At 37.5% G+C, this 20,294-nt stretch overlaps 1 protein-coding gene across 1 annotated transcript in view; it reads left to right on the forward strand.

The window, feature by feature from the left end:
* ARHGAP42 (Rho GTPase activating protein 42) overlaps positions 1-20,294 on the forward strand; it is a 309,795-nt gene that overhangs the window by 87,856 nt on the left and 201,645 nt on the right. Inside the window, exon 3 of the mRNA XM_025358156.1 lies at positions 18,713-18,774. Within this exon, the coding sequence (XP_025213941.1) occupies positions 18,713-18,774 (62 nt within the window). The remainder of the gene's footprint in view (positions 1-18,712; positions 18,775-20,294) is intronic.

Raw genomic sequence — 20,294 nt, forward strand, 5'->3', positions numbered from 1 at the left:
TGCGGTGAGCTGAGATCGCGCCATTGCACTCCAGCCTGGGCAACAAGAGCAAAACTCCGTTTCAAAAAAAAAAAAAGTTAGATATTGTTAGTCAAACTGAACTAGTGCCAATAAAAATGTTAGTCATTAATATGAGGCAAAGTTTATTCATTCTATGTAATCTTGGAAACCATTGGAAAGTCCAGTTGCAATTGTGCATAAACAGCTTGGTTAGTGATGTTGTATGATGACCTAGACTCTGAGGAAAGTCTTGAACAGTATGAGCTTTGGACTCAAGAGATTAAACATTTACCAAGAAGGAGGGTCACTTTGCTAGTAAATATTTTTGGTGGAGACTTCATTCCTGTAGACACACCTAAACAGAAAATTCCTGTGGTAGTGACAGGCAATACACTACTATTTGTCAACTAAGGTAATAGCTCCAAATTCTGAGGGGAGAAATGAGTCAGTAAATTAGGTAGTTTGAATCAAACTGTATTTTTCAACAGTCCCCCAGCTATTTCTGACATAACTAGTATATTGCTGGTTCCTTGTTTACTCCGTTTTGAATGTAGATATGCAGACATAACAAGAAGGATAGTGCTTAATAGCATCAGCCAGGCATGGTGGCTCACGCCTGTAATCCCAGTGCTAGCACTTTCGGAGGCCTAGACAGGCGATCACCTGAGGTCAGGAGTTCAAGACCAGCCTGGTCAACATGGCGAAAACCCATCTCTTCTAAAAATACAAAGATGAGCTGGGCGTGATGGCACATGCCTGTAGTCCCAGCTACTCGGGAAGCTGAGGCAGGAGAACCGCTTGAACCCGGGAGGTGGAAGTTGCAGTGAGCTAAGAATTCACCATTGCACTCCAACCTGGCCAACAAAGCGAAACTCTGTCTCAAAAAAAAACAAAAAAAACAAACAAAAAAAAACACGAAGAGCATGTTGCATTTTTAAAAAGACACTTTTGTATGAAAATATTTGTACAAATTGTATGTGTACTGATTGATGGATGAGAGCTCAAACCTGAACCAAGTTTTGTGTACAGCATTGGCTGAGGTGCACCTGACATTTTCTTGTTCTGTCTTTAGGAGAATGTGTTAAAAGGTGAAGGTATAGAAGGTTAAAATAGTGACAATTCAAGTCACAGGAGCTTTACTATGTCTTCCTGTGCTGGCAGTGCTTTGCCGAGGTGCAAATATTTATTGTTTGTTACCTCTCTGAGGCTGGGTGTGCATCAGTGGGTTACTGTGGTGAGGTGACTCACCTTGATTTGTAGATAGAAACCTGAGAGTGATCTTGGATACCTGATTTGAGGGCGTCAAGAAGAATTTTTTCAAGGGAGTGGCTGGAAAATCTCCTTCAGTTTCTTTGTCAGAAGAGTGACTGTGTAGAAAAGGCATAAAATTTTCACTTACTTTGAAGATGCATCTGTTAGGTCAAATGGAAAGGTAATATTTGATTCTGTTTCCCAAATGAGAAATAAGAATATAGTCTAGGGTAGGAAGTATGGGAAACAATTTATGTATTTTGAAAGAATTCCTCTATAGTGTAGAAACCCTTTGAGAGATAATAGCCTTTGTTTCAGGTTAAAAATCATAACTGCCATAATAAATGCAGAAAATACATTCAAAAGATCATTAATAATTTTTGTTACAAAAGGGCCTATTTTCTTTTTTGACTTAAGCTAATTCAATGATTAAATTATTGAAAATGCCTCAGTGAAAATTTTCTTCAGAATTTGGTCCTGAGCTACAAATATGCATTTTTACAGTTTACTCTTAATATTTGTCTAGTGATATTGTGATACAAAAGGTAGAACTGGGCGGGTGTGATAGTTCACACCTATAATCCTTTGTCTAGTAATAGTGTGATACAAAAGGTAGAACTGGGCGGGTGTGATAGCTCACACCTATAATCCTAGTGCTTGCAAAGGTCATGGCGGGAGGAATGCTTGAGACCAGGAGTCCCAGACCAGCCTGGATGAGGTCCCAGTTCTATAAAAAGTAAAAATTTAGCCAGGCATGGTGGCATGCACGTAAACACCTAGCTACTCAGGAGGCTGAGGCTGGAGGATCCCTTGAGCCCAGAAGTTGAGGTTACATTAAGCTATGGTCACACCACTGCACTGCAGCCCGGGTAACATGTTGAGACCCTGTCTCTTAAGGGGAAAAAAAAAAAAAAAAAGAAAAGATGAAGTTGTTTGTAGCCAAGAGATTCTTCTTGGGTGTTTTTACGAAAAATTTCTAAACCAAAGGCAATGCCATTATCAACCACAACTGAACTCTTCTAAAAGAGACCTGTGATACTTTATTAAATTCAAGGAAGTAAACTACCTTCTCATTTGCTGAATCAAAAACAATATCCATCAGTTTTTAGAGATCCTCATTACAACCACTTAAATGTGGTTATATAAATCAGGAAGTTGTGTATTAAAATGGAACATTTCTAAATGCCTAAATTGTTTATACAAATAACATTTTCTTTTTAACTCTGCAGAGGAAGCATATTTTACTTTTTAATAGCTCTCAGTTGGACAATTGTATTATTGTTTTCCTTTCCTTTTTTTTTTTTTTTTTTTAAACCACCCTTATTTTTGTACCCACACAGAAACCACCCACAATTAATGATTGAAGCAGCTGGGAAAGTTGCACATTTCAGGTGGTGTTCCTCTCTTAAAGAAAACATGCTACTCAAGAGAGATACTTTTATCATATTAGCTGTGTATTTTGAAGCACTTTATTTGACTTAATTTGACATTCAAAAGCTTAGGTGTTACATGTTTTAGGCTTTGAGTAAAAAATAACCCGAAATCTTGTCATGTCACAAGCCTGGAAAGACATTTAACTTTTAACTTATTGATAGATATTAATCCCCTAAAACCTCATTTCTTTTTTTGTGACTTTGTTCTGCCCAACAAAAAATAGCCCAGTCTTTTGTACAGAAGGCTCACTTGCTTATCACCTGTAGCAAATTATATGCTCTTTGAGGTCTGACAGTTTTACTCGTATTCCTATTCCTTCCTAGTACTTTAGGGCTTTATTTGTAGCAAAGATTTAATAAATATTTGTTGAGTGAATAATGCCCCCTGCAAAACCTATTAAACTTTTACAGAAATGAATCACTTTAGGGTAAATAGAATTTTAGAGCCTTACATGAAAAATAATATATGCATTGGCTGAGTGTGGTGGCTCACGCCTGTAATCCTAGCACTTTGGGAAGCAGAGGTGGGTGGATCGCCTGAGGTCAGGAGTTCAAGACCAGCCTGACCAACATGGAGAAACTAAAAATACAAAGCTGTTTCTACTACAAATATAAAATTAGCTGGGCTTGTGGCACATGCCTGTAATCCCAGCTACTTGGGAGGCTGAGGCAGGAGAATTGCTTGAACCTGGGAGGCAGAGGTTGCGGTGAGCCGAGATTGCACCGTCGCGCTGTAGCCTGGGCAACAAGAGTGAAACTGCATCTCAAACAAACAAACAAACAAAAAAACCCATATATATATATAACTATATATATATATGTACTTACTTGAATATATCTACTGTGGTCTTTTCAGTATGCTAATCTAAATTTTCAGAGGGTAATAGGTCATATATTTACACACATGCACATACATATGTAATTTTTACATGTACTTTAGAATCATTTAGAACAAGTTTTTGGCTGGGCGTGGTGGCTCACACCTGTAATCCCAGCACTTTGGGAGGCCGAAGCAGGTGTATTACCTGAAGTCAGGAGTTCGAGACCTGCCTGACCAACATGGTGAAACCTTGTCTCTACTAAAAATAGAGAATTTAGCCAGGCATGGTGGTGTGTGCCTGTAGTCTTAGCTACTTGGGAGTTTGAGGCAGGAAAATTACTTGAACTTGGGAGTCAGAGGTTGCAGTGAGCCGAGATTGCACCACTGCACTCTAGCCTGGGGGACAGAGTGAGACTCCATCTCAAAAATTAAAAAAAAAAAACAAGTTTAAAAAATATTTATAAATATTAAAATAAATTTTAAACCAGAGCTAAAAATTTATTCTCTTTTTACATTTGTTCAATATTTATTGACTACCTGTTATGTGACAAGAACTGTGCTTGTGAAAAAGGTGGTCCAAATTTTGCCCTCATAGAGTATACAAACTAAAGGATAAAGTGGTAATAATACCTCTCTTTTAAAATAACATGACTTTAAAAAAGTCTTATTTCAGGGAGGTGGATAGAGAGTCAAGGAGGACTTTTATCTATGGTTAGTAAAAAATAATCTCAACAAAATAATTAGATAGTGGAATAAATGCTATGACGCATGCTAATTTGGGATGCCGAAATATATACTTGATCCTAATTATTTGCAAGTTTTATAGTTTTGAATTAACATATTCTAAAACGTATTGGTAACCCCAAAAGCAATATTGCTGGTGCATTTGTGGATATGGGCAGAACAGTGATGAAGCTGGTCCACCTGACCCACCTAGGATCCACTCTATGAAGCATGGTGGAGTGTTATTGAAGACTAATAATACGATAGGTTTTTTGCTTTTCTGTAAGAGCGACATTGTTAAAGCCAAAGGCCGATAGGGATTAGAGTCAGAAACCGGATTTGTAGCTTTCTCTTGCCTCCCTGTTAAACTTGTCTGTGCCTGCATTTCCTGGTTGTACAACTCATTTATTCAGTAAATACTCAAGTATCAACCAGATCTAAGCCACAATGAGTGGCACAGGTAGTTTAAATTTTTTTTGGAGTACACCAACATTAAACAACCAATGACAGTGAAGTCACAATTGTTTTGAATGGTGTAAAAACAAAGCTTATTATGCTAAGAGAACATAGTCAAGATAGACTAGGCATTGTTGGGTGCCTATTGGTTAACATCAGACTCCAGAAAAATAAGTGATGGCCCTTGTGGGTGTTATGTGCACAGCTTCCATTTTCATTAATTGGAAAGAGGTCACTAGTAATAGATCATTTTTCAAAGTTCAGCCCACTGGCCCTGTTTTTTTGGTATTTTCCTAGTTTTCTTTGTGGAGTTTCTCTACCTTATGTTGAATATACTGTAATATAAATTCTTCATCAGCTTTAAAATAGCCTTTGAGGATGGTATTGTACCATAGGTGTTTTCTTGGTGTGGAGTAGTTTACTTCTTTCTCTCTGGGAGTTGCATTTCTATAGTTCTAGGATCTTTCTCTTACTTTCTTTATGTACATGTGAGGGTGGGGAGAAACAACATGAGCTGTTTTTTTTTTTTTTTTTTTTTCTGAATGATCAGAAAATGCTACTTCTGACTTAGAAATGTTGGCTTGGTTTCGCAAATCACAAATTTAGTATACTGGAGTAGAAAAAGACTTTGGTGAGCATGGGAGATAATGCTGATGTTTTCCTTTAGACCCAGGAGTGAAATGATTTTCTGAAGTCACATGGGTACCAGAACCTTGATAACTGGCTCTTAGGTTGTCAACTTTGACTTTGAGGTTACTTGTTCATTCACTCAGTAAGTATTTACCAAGCACCAAGAATTTGTCAGGTGCTATGTTGAGTGCTGAAGATACATCATTGTGCAAAACAGAAATAAATCCTCACCCCAAGGGGGTTTGTATTCTTTTTTTTTTGAGACGGAGTCTCGCTCTGTCGCCCAGGCTGGAGTGCAGGAGCTGGATCTCAGCTCACTGCAAGCTCCGCCTCCCGGGTTTACGCCATTCTCCTGCCTCAGCTTCCCGAGTAGCTGGGACTACAGGCGCCCGCCACCTCGCCCGGCTAGTTTTTTTTTTTTTTGTACTTTTTAGTAGAGACGGGGTTTCACCGTGTTAGCCAGGATGGTCTCGATCTCCTGACCTCGTGATCCGCCCGTCTCGGCCTTCCAAAGTGCTGGGAGCCACCGCGCCCGGCCAGGGTTTTGTATTCTTGTGGGAGAAGTTAGATGATAAAATACGTAAGTTCACTATATATTAAACTACAGCAAGTGCTACGGAGATACAAGGAGTCACGATTATTCAGATATTTTTCTGTAATACTTTTAATATGCAGATATCTGTAATTTAAAGATGTTGGTGTTACAACAAACTGCATGTGAAGTGAAGCTTGGTTTATTCTCCATTAATCAAATTTATATGATCCCACAGATACTGACCTAATTCTGGATTTGAAACCATTTGGTGCAAAAGGAGTAAGTGATCTCGGATGCACACTGGCTGCACCAGCACTAGTTTTTTGTTTGTTTGTTTTTTGTTTTTTGTTTTTAAATGCATTTAGAGCATTGGAGAATTTTCCAGATTCTCTATTTGTCCTCCTGCTCTGGATCATTAGACTTCTTTTCCTGCTTGGGCATACTTAGTCTGATTGTACACTTGAGTTTTCATTACCTTGACATATGTGATATTGAAGAAAACCAGGATGTGATATCCTCTTAGCTGGAGTGTAAGGACTGAGAACCAGAGAATATTATTGAAGACTTTGCTATGTAGTCTAGAGTTTAATTTGCAGGTTCTCAAAAAACACTCAAGGCTTTTGATTGCAGTTGCGCTTTAGGAGGTTTCTTCTAGCATCCATATATGTGATGAATTGTAACATGGAAGTCTTTGCTAGTTCACAGTGAGTCAGAGATTACGTGCATCACAAAATCCTTATGCATCAAGAGAACACTTTTTAAAATGTGAATGAAATAATAAAAATATAGTTTCAATTTTGACATAAAATGTTTGGACCAGAAAGGCAATAGCCGTGGAGATTGTATCTGTTAGAAGTGAGTTAGGAGGCAGGATATAGACACTCAGAAATTAATGGAACTCATTGACAAAAAAGTAAGGACAAACATATGAGCAAGGAGGAAGACATTTGGGGATGAAAAGGAAGCAGAGTAGAGAGGGAGAAATTTGAAAACAAGAATAGAGTTGAATCACAGGCCTAAGAAGTAAAAGAAACGTTTGCCTTGGATAGTTATCTAGGAATAGGAGGCTTAAAAAAAGGGGGTGAATTTGGAGTAATTTCTTTGTCAGGGATAGAATTCAGGATAGTTGGTGAGTTGTGATTCAGGGGACAGTGGAGAGAAGAGCTTTGGTGTCATGCTTGATTTTTGGGACTCAGAGATAAACATCTCAGTGCTGAGAGTACTATTTCTGCCATTGAAATACACATAAACTTCAAGTAAGGAAGGAAAGATGATCCTTACAAATCTTATTGAAATATACACTTTCCTACTTAAATATAGTTTAAATCTTTAATTCCTCACACAAAGCATGCATTTTATTTCCCAAAGTCAGGAGTTGCCAGACTACCTAGCATCAGAATCAACTGTGGGGAGCCTTAGAAATTTGATTTCTGGGCTCCACCCCAGGCCTGAACTAAGGCAAACTCCCCTGGGTGGTGGTCCTAGGATCCTTTAATTTTATGGAGATCCTTGGTGTCTCATGCAGCCTGTGGGAAATCACTGCTTTAAACACTAGTCTTGGCTGGTCGTGGTGGCTCATCCCTGTAATCCCAGCCCTTTGGGAGGCCGAGGCAGGTGGATTTCTTGAGCCCAGGAGTTCGAGACCAGCCTGGGGAATATGGGGAAACCCCATCTCTACTAAAAATACAAAAATTATTCCGGCATGTTGATGTGCACCTGTAGTCCCAGCTACTTGAGAGGCTGAGGTGGGAGGATCACCTTAGCCCAGGAGGTGGAGGCTGCAGTGACCTGAGATCATGCCACTGCACTCCAGCCTGGTCAACAGAGTGAGACTCTGTCTCAAAACAAAACAAAACAAAAAATCAACAGTAGACTTGTGATCTGTGCAGAAGGCGGCACAGTTGGAGGGTTGTACCGTTTTAGTGTATTCCTGCAGTGTGCCTTTTGAATGCCCAGATCCCTGATTCCCAGTGTTATGCCAGCGCAGCCACCAAAGCTGTAAGTGCCACTTGTTTGTAGGGAAACCTAGTCATTTCTTGCCACCTTGTCCTTCACAGGCTGAGAATAGGTTTTGTTTTAAGTGTACATCTTTAGAATAAGAGATGATTTTCATGAGCCAGTGCCGATGCTGTGCAAATTTCCCAGGGATGAAAAAGAAAACCGCTTTTCAAATTAGAATAATAATATACAAGATATGACTTACTTAGTTCATACTGATGTGGATTTTGGATTCCCTAAACTTCTCTACCAATCATGAGTGTCTTCTGAGTGCAAAGAACCTCCTGGTTCATGCAAACATGAATCAAATCATCTTGTATTCTTGTCACACTTACAAAATAGAAGAGGGGTCAAAAAAATAACTTATGATCTAATCAGTATAATGCTAAGGAGAACGTGCCCAGTGCTTTAGGTACAGTAAGGACAAAATGCTGTGACAGTATCAGAGCCAGAGAAGAGACTTCCAACTGGGGACATCAGAAGATGCCTAAATAGAGGAGGTTATTTGAACTGAGTCCTAATGGTTAGGTATGATGCAGACAGAAAATATAAGTAAAAGAAATACATGGAAATGGGAAAATTACAGGAATGTGCAGTAGTTTCGAGGTGCAAAGCTTGAGATTAGAAATAGTAGCATCTTGGGCTAAGTTACTTAGGCACGTACCTTCTGGCCACATCATGGAGGCCTCAAATTATTTGCAGTATGGAGTTTGGACCCTTTTAAAAAATCCATTTAAGGATTTTGAGCTGGATAATGACATGATCAGAGGTGCCCTCTAGGAATTTTATTCTGGCGTCCCTACATACAATGAGTTTAGAGCCATAGAAGCTGGGCAACTAATGTAATATGACAGCAGAGATGAAGTCAGATCCTTATATGGGTATGTAAGAAGTGTAGAGGAGAGAAATCAGCAGCATTTGGTGATTGGGTATATGGAAGGAAGGACTGAAGATTATTCTTCGCTCATGTTACTAGGAGAGTGGTGTTACCAGCACATTTATGTATTCTTATGTGCCAGGGCATCTAGGGGTGGAACAGAATTGTGAATGTAGTTTTTACATGTGTTAAATTTGAGATTCAAAAAAAAAAAACAAAAACAAATCCTTAGTATTAAATATCCTGGAGGTAATTTAATGTGTTAAATTTAGGATGAGGGGATGGTGCTGTGGGGCTATACTTACAGTAGTGGAAAAGTCTATAAATTTCCGATCAGCTAATTTGGATTCAAAATTTAGTGCTGCAAGTCATTAGTTCTATGACCATGCATGCTATTTAATCTGTATACTTCAGTTTTCCTATCTGGAAAATGCGGCGAATGGCAATAGATTTGAGGATTTTACATGTGACTTTCCCATGGGATGTTGTGAGCATTAAAGAGCTTTGCATAGTGCTAGCAGCGTATCAGGTAAATCTCCTCCTCCTTTCCATAGCCCCATGTTTTTCTCTTCCTTGAACCTCATTAGGATTGTAGGGCCCTTGCTTGGAGCTAGGTTGCAGACCAAAAGGAAGGGGAAACAGCGTTGTGAGGAGGGAGGAGTGATGATAAAAATAACAGAGAGGGCAAGAGAGAGAGGGAGAAGAGAGAGAAATGAGATTAGAGGCTTACTGTGGAGTCATTAGCTTTTGAGAGGACGAGGGCCCCTTTTCTGAGACAGGAGACAAGTTGAAGAGAATGAATAAAGACAGTACTGATCAGAGAGTCTTGAATTTCTCTCAGAGTCAGGAGGCCGGGCCATCTGGTAAGAGTGAGGGGAAGCTTGGGGCTGGGTTCTTGAGAGAAAGACGGTAATTCTTTTTAGATAACCACTGTGGGAAATAAGATTAGGAGTGAACTAGAGTTGAATAAAAGGATTGCCAAAAAGCAAAAGCAAAGGGGTTAGATAGCTTGAACTTTTAGTGTCCTTGTGGGTGTGTGAATTACAGAGAAGAGGTCACTGGAGGTTAAGAGGTTGTGGAAAAGAGCACTGGGCAAGGAAGCGGATGTTGAGGCTTCTCTGGGGTGGGTGGTGGCAGGAGCTTGGGTGTAGAAGAGCATGAATGGGGTGCTTCAGCCTGCGGAATGTGAAGGAGTGCTGGGAGGTCAGTTCGTGACGGCAGGAAACATGGGGGCAGTGCGAGGTGTAAGTGGTTGCTTGTCAGCAGCAAATTACTGATTATCCCCCTTCAATCAGGATACTTGGCGCCCAATTACTTTTGAGCACAAACAGCTCTGGAACTGTTTGCCTTTAAAGGTGATAAGCCTGTTCTTTTCCTCCTGTAATGTAGTAGGATACAGGCTGGCACTACTTTCTAATTTTTTCCCTTTGACAATAATGGTTTGTTGGAAGAGAATAGACTTTGGAATCAAACAATCAAAATCAAATACCTGCTTCTCCACCTACTAGCTCTGGGATTGTAGGGCAAGTTCTGAAGCTGATGGATTGTCCTTTTTTCCCTCTGTGAAATCAAGGTATTACCTACTTCACCTCATATTATGATGTGGACATTAAATGAGATAGTATATGTAATGTCACTGCCTCTTGGTAGAGGAAATTCAGAAAATGGTTTCTGAATTGGGGGTGGTTTTGACTCTGGGAAACAGAATCAACATCATTAAAACAAAACAAAACAAGGCAACATCAGAATTGCACAGGTCCTCATTTTCATGAGCATACTAAGTGTGCTTGCAAAGGAAACAAAATTTGTGACTTGAGGACTTCGTTAGGCACAGCAACACTTACTGCATTGACAAAAATCTCAGTAAAGTTTTCTGAAGCATTCAAATACAATTCATTTGAAGTAATAAGGTAGTGGGAAGAAGTCTAGGGAAAAGCCAGCAGAAATTAAGTTTTGAAATTGTGTGAAAATGAAAGTTGTCCTTTTTGTGTTTGCATGTATCTGTTTGCCAAAATTTGACCTTTTGTGAAATATACACACCTACCATATATATAAACCTGGTATATATATGAGTATATATACCTGAACTCTCAAATTACCTTATAGTTTGGCAGTTGCGGAGTAGGTATTACTAAGTTGTCTTAAGCTAGTTCTGGGAGAGTATCCTAAGGAAAAACTATTAGATATATAGCTTAGAATTATTCCCATAATCTACTGTGACTTTCACCCTGGAGTCATCATAATTATTATTAATTTTCATAGGTAATCCTAACAATCTGGAGCAGTAGTAGCAGCCACTTTCTCTTATGGGGCAAGTCCCTGGCTTACAGAAGGTTTCTTTCTTTTGAGTCTAGCTGTGATACGGTTTGGTTCTGTGTCTTCACCCAAATCTCATCTCGAATTATAATCCCTCTGTGTCAAGAAAGGTGATTGGATCATGGGGGCAGTTTTCCTCATGTTGTTCTTGTGATAGTGAGGAAGTTCTCATGAAGTCTGTTGGTTTAAAAGTGGCAGTTTCCTCTATGTGCACTCTCTCTCCTGCCACCATGTAAGACGTGCCTGCTTCCCATTTATATTCTGCCATGATTGTAAGTTTCCTGAGTCCTCCCCAGCCATGTAGGAGTGTGAATCAATTAAAACTCTTTTGTTTATAAATTACCCAGTCTCACATAGTTCTTTGTAGCAGTGTGAAAACAGACTAATTTAAGTTGTTATACTGCTGAGGCTAAGAGAAATGAGAGTATTCACTTAGACCAGAAGAGAAGGAAAGATTAAGGACTTGGTCACAAGTTCTGAATCTCAGCCCAAATGTGGTTTGGCAGGCAATGTTAGGATCCACATTGATAGACAAGATTAAAGTATAGCACAGATTGGTGCCTGGGTACCTGTGCAATGTCAGAACCCAGGCATGGAGGGAGGCACTGGGACCAGGGGCTGAGTGAGAATTTAAAAGGAGACTAGATTATGGGTCATAACCCCTACCAAGAGTCTGGGTAGTATGGTTAAAGGATAAACAGGAACAAGAGAAAGCATAAAGAAATCCCTCAATGGTAAGCCAATGGATTCCAAAGTAGGAATTCTTTACATGTGCCTTGTGAAGAGTCTGGATTAGTGTTTGATTGCTGGAGGGACCAAATTCAGCATAGGTGCTTGTAATATAGACAAGATAGATAAGTGCTGAGGCAGAGATGTCCCTAACCCTATGCAGAGTATCTTCTCAACGTGATAAAAGTTTAATTTTATTGTCATTTTCTTTTGTGGACTGTGCATGTCTTAATACCTAATACTTAATTAGGAACTATGCTATGATATTAAACAACTTTGTAATTACTCAAATAATGTCTAGTAAGCTCTTCCAACTTGGTATGTCTCATATTTGACTAAACTTAAGTCATCTGATTGCGTGGCTTCATTGGGATGCCTTGATGATAAGATATAATTAAATAATGTAAATGTAAGATTTCAGAGTGTGTTCTCAAGATGACTCTGTTTTTGATTTGTGTTTGGCAATTAAAAAACAAAATCTGACCACAAGGAGGACATTGTGGAGAACCCGACTTAGATACCTCAATGATAACTAAATTTCCATGTATTTTTCATGTGAGGCTTTAGATTACAAGGGACTGTGAAGTATCAGAAGAAGGGTGTAGGCCTCCAAGTACTAGGTTGTATTTACAGTGACATGCCAGTATTCGTCAGTAGGGCTGTGACTTTTTTTCTGTTGATTTATTTAATAGGAAGCCATTTATTGACTTTGCAAGTGAGCATCCATGGAGCCTGAAGCCAGAAATGGAGTGGAAAAATCTTATTTGATGTTGTGGCTCCTAGAAAATAATAACTAGAATTTGTGGTTGCAAATAAAACCAGTATTGCAGACAGAGTGGGTGGCCTATCAGTTAGGGTATTAATTGCCACCAAAGACACCAAGTATCTGGTGGGAGAGTTGGTGTCACTTTTAATAAAACTCAGCCTGTTTTGCTGACATGGTATTTATTGTTTAGGCATACCACAAGCTGATTGTGCTTCTTATTTTGGTTATGTATTAAAGTGTTCTTAAAATTTACCATTGGATACAGCAGTCAGTGTGCTACCTTTGATTTTTTTAGTGTTCAAAAAATTAAGATTCTGTCAGTGTAAGTTCCAAGCATAAACAACTGATGTGATGGTCCTTAGATTATTGCATGCTTTTGTAGTATAATGCTGGCTATCACTTGGCTATGTATGTTTATCCTACTCTTATTTTTCTTGGTGTGGCCAGATCTAGAAGCATATGACCAAGTCATCTGCTGGGGCTCATATCCAAGTTAAGTGGTAATGTTTTACTACTTGTTTCCTACTCTGTATGAAATGTCAGTTCAGAAGGTTACTAAGAAAGGGCTTTACAGAGCCTACATCTGTCATCCAAATGGAAAAGTAAGGTTATTGTTGGGGCATCATCTGGACTTATAAAATGTAATTACATTGGTTCAATCTGGCTTTTATAGACTTTTATAGATTTTTATGTTTTCTTGAAGATATAACAACGTCTAAACTATTACTGCTGACCCAGTTCTCCATTATAGCATATCTGAGGGTGTTATACCAAGTGTCAGGTTCCAACCCAAGCTGAGGACTGAGGAGAGTGGGTGGATGAGTGGCAGGTAGCTGGAAAAAATGCTCAAGGGATCGTAGACAGTTTTGATATGGCTTTACTCTCTCTCTGTGCATGAGTGAGCTGTGGGCGCAAGCAAGCCATGGGCTCAGTCAAGCCATGGGCGCGGGCCTGGGTGTGAGCGTTAGCAGGGTAGTTATACCTTTTACAGACAGTAGTGGCTCCAAGCCAAGCACGCGCTCATGTGAGTGATCACCTAATGCGTCTTGCATGGTTATATAACATGCAGAGCTTTGCGCCTGCACTCCAAACCTGCTGAGTCATGCTGGGCTGGAAGGCCACCTTGGCCTATTCCTGACTAAAGTGCAGCCATCTTCCTTACAGAAGGTCATAAGTGATTTGTGCAGTCCAATAAAGTGATATAGTGTGCTGTTGACATAACTGTATATGTCACTGAATTTATAATCTGTACTGTTTTTTGGGTATGTGTTTTATGCTATTTAAGTTTAAGGAAAGACTTCTGGAAGAAATTTTTAACACAGCATTGTCTGATTATGATATAAATGTTAATTGGATGCAAGAGAGACATACTTTCCCAATTTTCATTGCAGTTTTAAAATATATAAAGCCCAAACTGATCAATTGTTGAAACAGTTGATGGTATATTATCTAGGGTTTAAGATAGTGGCGTTATGTCAACAATGAACGAGCAATTTTAAAAATTTTCTCTCATTCTACTTTTAGACATTAAACAGATCTTCCAGGCAAAAATAGTAGGGTGAATTTAAGCCTGCTAAAAAGATTAATCTGCAAAATAGGTATTTTAGACAGTTTAGGAATGTTTCAGGATTTATGATATTGACAAATATAGAAGCTATCATCATACTTCCTCACTGTCTAGGTATGATTCAACTATTGTATTTGTGAACATTTATACTCTCAGCACGTGTCATAAATAGACTTAAGTAATAGATTTTTTTTTTTTTGTTCTGAAAGTGTTTTTCCAATATTATGTTGTAGAGATAAAAAGGAAACCTATGATAATATTCTTAAACTCAATAATTTGTTAGAAAGTTAAAATTTATATATGAAACTATATTTTGATTGTTCTTTAGTAATCTCATGCTCCAGATGGACAGGAAGGGAGAGAGATTATTATTGAATATAGTCAGCAAAGTGTCATGTATGTGGCAGGAATTTAGATAGCTAACATAATTCCCCAAAGTATCTTCCGTATCTTTTTATAGTATTTCATGAATCCTAGAATAAGAGTTGCTATGTTTCTCCTTGTAGAGCAAATAGATTGTGGAAATGTATTTTTAAACTCCCAAATTCATTTAATGATCATCTATTTTCAGTCTACTCTGTATTAAGTATTGGTTTTGGAATGTATCTCTGACTAAATCAAGCTCTTGTCATAAAAAATGTTGTTATGGTTAAAATCTGTAATTTTAGGACCAGCTGTTGTATTACATGTTAGTCTGGATCCCCAATTCAGATAAAAAGTAATTGTTATGTAAATAATATTGATAATTAAAATATGAGATATTACAAATTATTGCTGATACTTGAGTATTAGAAATGTGCATGCAACTTTCAGATTTTGCTTAAGGAAAGTCACTATAAATGGCTCAAGCATTCACACAAACTCAATAACTATTCTGTATAAAGCACAGTGATGGGTGGTGGGGGGAGTTATTTTGTATATGCTTTTTGCCCAATGTGTGGTGTAGAATAGACTCCACAGTTTTCATGGTCTCTTAGGGCATTTTTGGGTCTTGTGCACCAGAAATTCCAACCCTGGCCTTTCATGTCTAGGGAGCTGCTGGGGCGCACTAGGAAGTTTGGATCTGCCTGGCTTGTGTCAGAGGTTTCTGTTAGACTTTGTGGGTGGGTCAGGCAGGGAAGTGACTGAAGATTCCCATCAGCCTGTTCTCTTAAAATGCAATTTACATGATAATACCTTACATTCTTCTACCTTATTTATGGTATTGTAAATTCCTGTTTAAGAAAGCACAGAAAGATCTGCGTTGTGTTAAGCCTAGAAAACTATTAACACAATGCTTTGATATTATTATAAACGAAAGGATTTAGAGGAAAATTTCAGATATGGGCTTAAAAAGTTAGGTCACTGTTACTAATTCATAAAATGAATGTTTAATGTCCTCAACATTTTTTTTTAACAGAACAAATGACAAACATGAGTGTCTTCATTGTACCAAGAAATATGTACTTTTCTGGAACTGAGACTACAAAATTTATAGACCAGTTCGTTTTTTGAAGTCCTTTCCCTGAAAAATCAACAAAAAAAAAAAAAGAGGAAAGAACATTTATTGTCAAATTGGGGCCAGTCTCAGAAAACTCCTGGAGGAAGACGAGTTTTTGTTGTGGGGAACCAGACATGCAATTGCTTTTGCATGTTAAAATTTTTCTTCTCAGACATTGCCATTATAATCAACTATTATCTTACTAAATCTATAAATAGTGTTCATGTGGGAAACAGACCAGAAAACAATTAAAGTAAAATAGAAAACAGCATCATAAATTTTTAAACAAAAAGGTATAATAGCAAAATGAGAGCTTGTTTTCTTACTTGTAACCAAAATCTGATTTAAGGCAACTTCATCATTTGCTCTTGAGGTAGGAGGTACCTTAGGGGAAGCCTGTGGACTTCAGCTGTTCTCAGAGGCAATACCCAGGAGGCAGTAAGATACAGCATGGGGCCGTATGAGCCAGTGATCATTTCCTGGGTTGACCAAATGGGAAGTTCTAGTGTACTCCTGCCAATCTAATATTGTTATATTTTCATTTATTCCAAAATAGCTGTTGACAGGCTTCTATGTACTAGGTATTTATTTAGCTCTTTGGGAAATTTAATAACAAAGAATCTATGTCCTCCTAGCATTTAGACTAGTATGAAAATAAAGCATTTGTAGCATGTTTTATTTTTCATTATGTGTTGAAAAAGTTATAGATTTTGTTAGGATGAATGAAAACTAGCAATCTCCTATCTTGCCAGTCCCCACTACTTAACTTTAATTTCTCAGAAAGACTATGTTGAACTTTTAGTCATTTCTTGTAATTTTTTCAAGACTATGATTGTCCTGCTATTTTTAAAATTTGTTTTTCAGTTTTAGATATTTATCATTTGCTTCATACTGTTTTCATACATGTCTTTACTTCACACTATTTTATACACGCCTTTCTCCTATTCTCTCGATAATTAAAACAACTTCAGCAAAATCAGTTTTTCATGTCGTATTGTTGTGATTTTGTACATATTAGTTACAAGCCAGTTACTCAGTTTATTGTGATTGTGTTATTTGTATAACGTTGTTTTCCCAGGAATTAACAATTGACTTGGAATTTTCTTTTTTTAAAGAAACATACTTATTATTATACTTAGGCAGCCCAAACTGACCTACCTCTTGACTTCTTTCTTTATAGACCTGTTATCAATTGCCTTCTAGCACCCAGAGTTTTGTTGACTTCTTCAAGCTCACCAACCAAGAACTTCAGTGGCAGTAGATACCTACCAGAATGATGGAATACTTTCTTTACCAAAAGAAAGCACAAAAATATAATATACTGTTATACACTCCAGTTAACATATTCTTTATATAATAATTTTTGTTCAACTTACTGTTTTCAAAACTGGAAATGTATTATAACATTAATATCAGTATTTCTGAAGAGATTTCTTTTATCCAAACTTCAAAGAAAAGACCATTAATGTATTTATCAGATTATCCTGAGTCTCCCAGGTAATCCATTGATTTCTGTTAGGGTAGCTGTGAATAAAATCCCATATGAAATAATCATAGGGTTTAACATTTCACACCAGTTTGGCTAGTGTAAGCCTAGTAATTCTGAAAAGAGAAAACAACATTTTAAGTTGGAATATTTACTTGTTAAATGGGAAATATTTTTTATCTTCCTTAATGAGTTCTTTTGATGAGACTCTTGATTTGTTTTTCTCACTTACTTGTCTTTGTTGTTGGCTTTATGCCAGAATTACTAAACTTCTGGTCTCACAGGCTGTTTCCAGTGCTAAAATGGGGAAAGGAAGTGACTAGGAATCTAACAAATAAGGTTGTATGGCCCGGTGCAGTGGCTCACGCCTGTAATCCCAGCACTTTGGGAGGCTGAGGCAGGAGGATCACTTGAGTCCAAGAGTTTGAGACCAGCTGGGCAACATAGTGAGACCCTGTCTCTACAAAATAAATAAGTAAATAAATAAACAAAATTAGCCAGGTGTGGTACATGCCTGTAGTCTTACATACTTGGGAGGCTGAGGTGGGAAGATTGCTTGAGCCTGGGAGGTCGAGGCTGTAGTGAGCCAAGATCTCACCACTGCCCTCCAACCTGAGCAACAGAGCTAGACCCTGTCTCAAAAAAAAAAAAAAAAAAAGGACATAGAAGAGAAGGTTTATTTGTGTTATCATTTTTGTGACCCAAACATTCTGACTTTGGTTAATTATTCATTTTAAGCATTAGGTATGAAAAATTGATATAGGTGAATTACTCTTCCATAATTGCCATTTGGACCAGTGCATTTTTAAAGAATATGCTACTATAACCTCCCTTTAATTTATTTGCTTAGTTTTTATTTGTTCCCACAATGTTTCTGAATACTTGATCTTTCCCATTTCAATTTACATTGCTGTCCTTGTTCAGTTCCTACCAACAGTAAAGCAATATAGATACCGATAGTTCAGCAGGCCTCTCAACTTTAATACAGAAACAGATCACTAGGGGATCTTGTTAAAATGCAGATTCTGGGGTGGGGCCTGACAGTCTGCATTTCTAACAAACTCCCAAGATGCTGATGTTACTGGTTCTTCTGACCACACTGAATTGAACAGCAAAGATCTAACATACCTTGCATGTAGAAGTAAAATTGATCCCTTCAGTATATGGAATCTGTTTTCAATTATCTGTGACCCTTCAGCTTCTAGAAGTCAGTGGAAAATTTTGCATTACTGGCTGCTACCAAATACACGAAATAGTAGATTTATTGCTCCTTACAGACTTCAAAATGTTTGATTATTTGTAGGTCACTGCTTAAAAATGATTTCAATGCTATATTTATCAATGTGTGTGTACATTTTACATATTAAATATATAAGCTATATCTCTTCCAATGTCTTTGAAGAAAAAATATTGTTGGTACTTGCTAAGCTTTAATTTGTAGCATGCAGACAAACATACATCTCTGATCCATAGCTGTTAGTCATTAGGATCCTATTGTATATTCTTTTATGGTTATACAAACATAAAATCACAGATACACTGTATACAAATTAATAACTAGCTTCCTTTTAATGTTTCTTCCTGTGTAATTAGATATTAGCAATGAAAATATTAATACTTTTAATTTTTTTTTTTTTCCAAACAGCTCAGTCACTAAAAGAATTTGCAAGACTACTCATTGCAGTAGAAGAAGAAAGGCGAAGACTGGTAAGTCTGTTCTGTATTTCTTAAGAATATTGCTTTGTTTCAACATATTAAAGAATAGACCTCCTGAACTAGCGAACTTTATACAAGGCCTTATGATTTGACACATCTACTAATTGTTATATGTATTTTTGGAACGATTTGTGATTATAATGATCATATATTGCTAATAAGATATACCTTTTTTCTAATTATTTTATTTGCTTGGCATATGTAAACTACCTTTATTTTGCTTTCAATTTACTGTTCTAGAGATTAAAAATATTGAACAGACTGCTATTAAACCTATTCTAATTCAGCAAATATTTAGAGGTTATAACAACCTCAGTGTTGTAATACAGACATGTTTCAAATGTTTCAGACAATTCATGGAAAGAGGAACTTACTTGCCAGGTTAATGTTAAAAGGTAACATTTGAGTTGAACCCTGAAGTTTGGGAGAATTTTGCTAGGCTGGGAAGGATAGGGAAAGCATTCTATATTGATGGATGAATATATGCAAAGGTATTAGAGCATAGTTACTGGTGAAACACCCATTCAAAAATAGAATTTTATGCCCAGTGTTTTCAAATATCTGTGATGTTCTCTGTCTATGATGCAATGTTCTCATCTGTAATATGGGAAAAATAGTAGTATATATCCCACAGGATTGTTGAAAAGCATCTGTAGCAGCACCTGGCACGTAGTGAATACATGTTGATGTTGATAACGATGCTGATAGTTACAGTGAGGGTTACGGACTTCTCTAAGACATTATCTCTGATTTAACTGACCTCACTGTCCACTTGGGAGATTATATACACACATACAGCCATACTTCATTTCTTTGTGCTTTACTGTACTGCATTTTGCAGATAATGTGTGGTTTTTGTTTTTCGTTTGTTTTGTTTTTGTTTTCAAATTAAGGGTTTTGGTAATCCGCATTGAGCTAATCTGTTGGCACCATTTTTCTAACAACATGTGTGTACTTTCTGTCTCTGTGTCACATTTTGGTAATTCTCTCAATGTTTCAAATTTTTTCTTTAGTATTATATCTGTTGTGGTGACCTGTGATGAGTGAATGTTGGGGTTACTGTTAGGACTTTTTTGGGACTCCACAAACCCTACCCAAATAAGACTGTGAACATAATCAATAAATGGTAAGTGTATTCTGACTGCTCTACCAGCCAGCCATTCACCCATCTCTCTTCCTGTCCTCAGATCTCCCTATTGCCTGAAACATAAATATATTGAAATTAGGCCAACTAAAATCTTTACAATGGCCTCTAAGTATTCAAGTGAAAGGAAGTGTCATGTGTCTCTCACTTTTTTAAGCCAAAAGGTAGAAATGATTTAAGTTTAGTGAAGAAGACATGTCAAAAGCTGACACAGGCTTAAAGCTAGGCCTCTTGAACCAAATAGTTAGGAAAGTTGTGAGTGCAAAGGAAAGTTCTTGGAGGAAATTAAAAGTACTAATCTATTAAACCCACAAATGATAAGAAAATGAAACAGCATTATTACTGATATGGAGAAAGTTTTAGTGGT

Source organism: Theropithecus gelada, chromosome 14 (genome assembly GCF_003255815.1).
Source record: "Theropithecus gelada isolate Dixy chromosome 14, Tgel_1.0, whole genome shotgun sequence".
In the NCBI taxonomy this organism is placed as follows: domain Eukaryota; kingdom Metazoa; phylum Chordata; class Mammalia; order Primates; family Cercopithecidae; genus Theropithecus; species Theropithecus gelada.